The sequence below is a fragment of the Arachis ipaensis genome, chromosome B8 (genome assembly GCF_059453495.1).
Source record: "Arachis ipaensis isolate K30076 ecotype BB chromosome B8, ASM5945349v1, whole genome shotgun sequence".
Taxonomy (NCBI): Eukaryota; Viridiplantae; Streptophyta; class Magnoliopsida; order Fabales; family Fabaceae; genus Arachis; species Arachis ipaensis.
Genome location: NC_142443.1, coordinates 139351103 through 139355343, shown reverse-complemented (window position 1 = coordinate 139355343; position 4241 = coordinate 139351103). Strand labels below are relative to the sequence as shown.

At 42.0% G+C, this 4241-nt stretch overlaps 1 protein-coding gene across 1 annotated transcript; it reads left to right on the top strand.

Moving 5' to 3' along the window:
- The first annotated feature begins 648 nt into the window (after positions 1-648).
- Positions 649-3272, top strand: LOC148550063 (uncharacterized). The gene is made up of 3 exons (XM_088495918.1): positions 649-954; positions 1902-2717; positions 2925-3272. The coding sequence occupies exons 1-3, from the start codon at positions 649-651 to the stop codon at positions 3270-3272; spliced, it is 1470 nt and encodes a 489-aa protein (XP_088352044.1).
- Positions 3273-4241: the final 969 nt, after the last annotated feature.

The following is a 4241-nucleotide window of genomic DNA, read 5'->3' as shown; positions in this document are numbered from 1 at the left end:
AGAAAGAAAACATAGGCAGGTTAAGAAAGAAAACTAAAGGCAAAGGCGTCAGTACAAAAAAAATATTGAGTACCATAAGATTTTTTATCGGAAAAATGAAAAAATTTGATAATAACTAAATTACTATTGGATTTATCCTCGAAAAGAATCAGATGATATAAATCTCGCCAGTAAATAATTATCGTCGAATTTTTTTCGTTCGACGATAATATGCGACGGATTACCAACTCGAAAAATCGATTAATTATCGTCAAATTTTTCTGGTGGTATTGTTGACGCCAAAGTATATAAGTCATTATATGTTATAATAACACCAACACAGAAAATTCATAACATTGAACACTTGACGTGAAAAAACATAAGCAACACAAAATAGCACTCACAAGCATTCTTTCAACATCAAGTCACAAAATTCAGCATCAGCGTCACAAAATTCAAAATTATATTATAGTGTTCAACAGAATATCAGTCAATGAATTCTAAACAAATTCAAACAAACCCAAGAATCATAATAGCATGCTTAATTACCTATGAAAACCAAGAGAAATCCTAATAAAAAAAATTAATTTTACTCTAAATCACTAACAACAAAAAGTAGTTTAACTAAATCAAATTACTAACGAAAAATTAAAATCTAATTAAACCCTAATGAATTTAAAACAGAGAAGATTAATAGAAAAATTGACAAAATCCCAAAACCAACCTCAGAGCAAGAAAAGTGGAGCAACGGTAGAGGTGGAGGTGGCCCGCCAGAGTGCACCTCGGTGGAGAGAGCGGTGGACATCGTGGTGGTGGTCTGGTGGAGGTGTGGCTTGTAGTGGAGGTTCTGCTTCCCCAAGTCCACGTGAAGCATTGAGTGTGGCCAGCAATGGAGGTCTTGGCTCACCAATGCAAGAACGGTGGAGCGGTGATAGCAGCGGCGATGTGAGGGGGCAGAGAATAGAGGTGGAGGCGGTGATAAGAGAGAGACAGTGGTGATGAAGAGAGAGAAGGGAGAAATTCTAAATGGGAGAGATGACGATTCGTGCTTTGATTAAGGGCACAATTACCATCGGATTATGTTTTTTGTGTGTCCAAAATATAACGTTTTATTAAACAAGATTACTGTTGTATTTATCTGCCGGTAGTTAGCGCACCAAAATTTCTTTCATAGTTCGTGATCAAGTACCTTGCATCTTCATAATTATTTCTCATAGTTACATCACACCAATAAAATTAAGGGCAAAATGCATATATAAGCCAAGTGGAGGCAAATATTGCACATATCTACCAAAACGAAAAACGTTACAAGGATCTACCAGAAGCACATTTTTATATGAATCGATAGAGCCTGATTTGAATTACACAATCTAAGAGTAATTTGAATTAGTCAAATTCAAATTACAAGTAATCCACATAAATCGAATTGGTCCAATTCGAATTATGAATGCATAGAATCTTAGGATAATTCGAATCATATTGATTCAATTTATGCATGCAAAAATGTCTCTAGTAATTCAAAATAACCTGTTTCGATTTACATATATAATTCGAACTTGGCTGATTCGAATTACCAAGAACATCTAATTCAAACTAGGTAAATTCGAATTACTTAGGCCCCAACGTATGTAAATATGATGTGAACGTGAATTTCTCCCATGAGAGTGAAACACAATGGCTAGTAAGGAGAGTTTTTTAGGATCGATTAAGAAAAAAACACGTTCTAGTATTAAGTTTACTGACAAGGATCCCCTCAGTATTTTTTTGAAACCTACAACGAGCTTCCCTGAGTTGCTGAATTCTATAATCCAAAAATTGGGGTTGGAAGGCATGAAACGAATTGAGAAGTTATTTTATCACATTCCGATTTCAGTTCTGCGAGATGATGTGAAATACGATTCGTTTGTCATAGGGAGTGACAGGATTTGGAGGTTCTGTTCCATTGTCGTCGGCAGTTTCCCGAGGTCAGGACACCTGAGCTGTTGACAAAGCTTGTAGATGTGGTCTCTAGCTCAGGTGGTTCGAACCTGAATACCCAAACTCCAGCAAGGGCAGCCTGTTCTAGTTTGAGGCTTGTTGGTGCATCTTCAACCGTGCCTGTGATTTCACCTCAGGCAATGATGGTTGCCTCCCCATCCTTCGCAGCTGATCTCAACCGCAATGGTGACGGAGAAGTTGGTATTATTGATATGGCGTCGGTTTTATTACAGCGTGGGGCACCTAATGGTATAGATGATGCATTGTCGAATGATGATGACGCTGATGATGTGGAGCCGGACATCATTGTCGATGATAGCGGTGATGACATAGCAGCGAGTAATCCAGCAGGGGCTGGCGCAGCGTCCAGATCAGGGACTCAACAGTATCCCTTGCACTTTTTATCTTTAGACTTGGATGCCATGAGACAGGAGGGGGTTCCTGACGAACCTATTGAGGACAAAGAGGAGGCCGTGTTAAGCGTGAAGACCTATAGCATCCGACGCGGGGTACAGTACAAAGTGATGGAGTCCGATTATCGCAAGTACCTTGGGAAGTGTAATGAATTTGGCAACGGGTGCACATGGTTGATTAGGATCAGTCTCCGCCAGCGTAGAGGTATTTGGGAGGTAAAACGGTACAATGGACTTCATAGTTGTCTGGCCACGTCGATCTCAAACGAACACAAGAGTCTTGATTATCATGTGATCTTGGCCTTCATACTGCCAATGGTTAGAGCTTATGCAGCCGTGTGTATCAAGGTACTACTCAGTGCGACAAAGGCACATTTTGGGTTTAGGCCGACTTATAGGAGGGTTTAGTTGGCTAAGCAGAAGGCCGTGGCACAGGTTTTCGGAGATTGGGATGAGTCATACAATGAGTTTCCGCGATGGGTATTGGGTATGTAGATGACGATGCCTAGTAGTGTTGCAGTATTGAGGACGAGTCCTGTGTGAGTGGGTGGGCAGGTGAACCAGTCGCAAGCCTATTTTTATCGGCTGTTTTGGACATTCTCACCGTGTATTGAGGTATTCTGGCATTGCAAGCCGTTGGTCAGTTCCGACGGGACCCACCTGTACGGCAAATACGAGGGTACGTTGCTAGTTGCGATTGCACAAGACGAGAACTTCAATATCCTGCCTATTGCATTTGCACTCGTGGAAGGTGAGAATGCTGAGTCGTGGTTGTTTTTTCTATCCCACCTCCGTCAGCACGTGACTCTGCAGCCGGGTATTCTGGTGATATCAGCTCGGCACAATAGTATCAAGGTGGCACTTGAGGCTCCCGACGGAGGTTGGCTACCACCTGCTGCATAGAAATAGTGAATAGAAATAGTTATGAAATGTCATCGTTAAGTATACAGTGTTGCTAATCTAAGAGAGATTTTAACTATAAGGATTGGTTGAAATACTCACATCTTTAGCCTGTAACAGATCTATCTTGAGCCTCCAACTCGCAACTTGAGGTCCCTTCTCGCTCGCTGTAGGGTTGTGACCTGACCACCTGCAACCCAAACCCAAGTTATCACTAAATGAAGCTAACACCAAATAATAGAATAGAAAAATTGTGAATAGGATAATAGAATAGAATATAATGAAGCTAACACCTAATAATTGTGACAAATAAAGCATTTGAATAGAATAGTACCTCGAGGCCAAAGGCCAGCCGAACGTATTATATTCAGCAGGTCTGAATCCAGGAAACCGCCAGAAGATCCATGACTGAAGCAGCTGTAACGATCCGGCTAACTTTACCACGTGTCTATTCGCCATGAGGCACATGCACCGGTATAACCATGAAAGAGTAGCTGATCCCCAGCTGTACCCACCCATGTCCTCATGCCTGACTACGTATGGCAGCCACCTAATGTGAATACGAGTACCGAACTTATCACCAAATAGCTGAGTCCCTAACAGCACCATGATATAGGCCCGGGCATACCTCCTAACAGTGGGCTCATCGGAACCATCAGGAAGCTCTCCGAATATCTCCTAGAACCAGCTCCACTTCACTGCGAACTTTTGGATGCAGTTCGCAGGAGGCAATACACCCAACAGTTCCTCGAACCACGTCCAAGCTGGGCGACCACCCTCGATGTACGTCTGAAAATTTGTCAGGCAATCACTAACATAATATCCATCGATTGGTAGCCCTAACTAGTATGCCACGTCTTGTAGTGTAATCGTGCACTCCTCAAACGATATATGAAACGTGTGCATCTCCGGACGCCATCGCTCCACGAATGCACTAACCAGCAGCTCATTCAACCTAAACTAACTCTCGTT

Excerpts from the sequence above, each read along its gene's own strand:
- LOC148550063 (XM_088495918.1), top strand. The coding sequence starts at position 649 with ATGAATTTAAAACAGAGAAGATTAATAGAAAAATTGACAAAATCCCAA. Across the intron at positions 955-1,901 it reads AGAGAATAGAGGTGGAGGCG|GATTTGGAGGTTCTGTTCCA; the intron begins GTGATAAGAGAG and ends AGGGAGTGACAG. Across the intron at positions 2,718-2,924 it reads ATGCAGCCGTGTGTATCAAG|GTGAACCAGTCGCAAGCCTA; the intron begins GTACTACTCAGT and ends GTGGGTGGGCAG.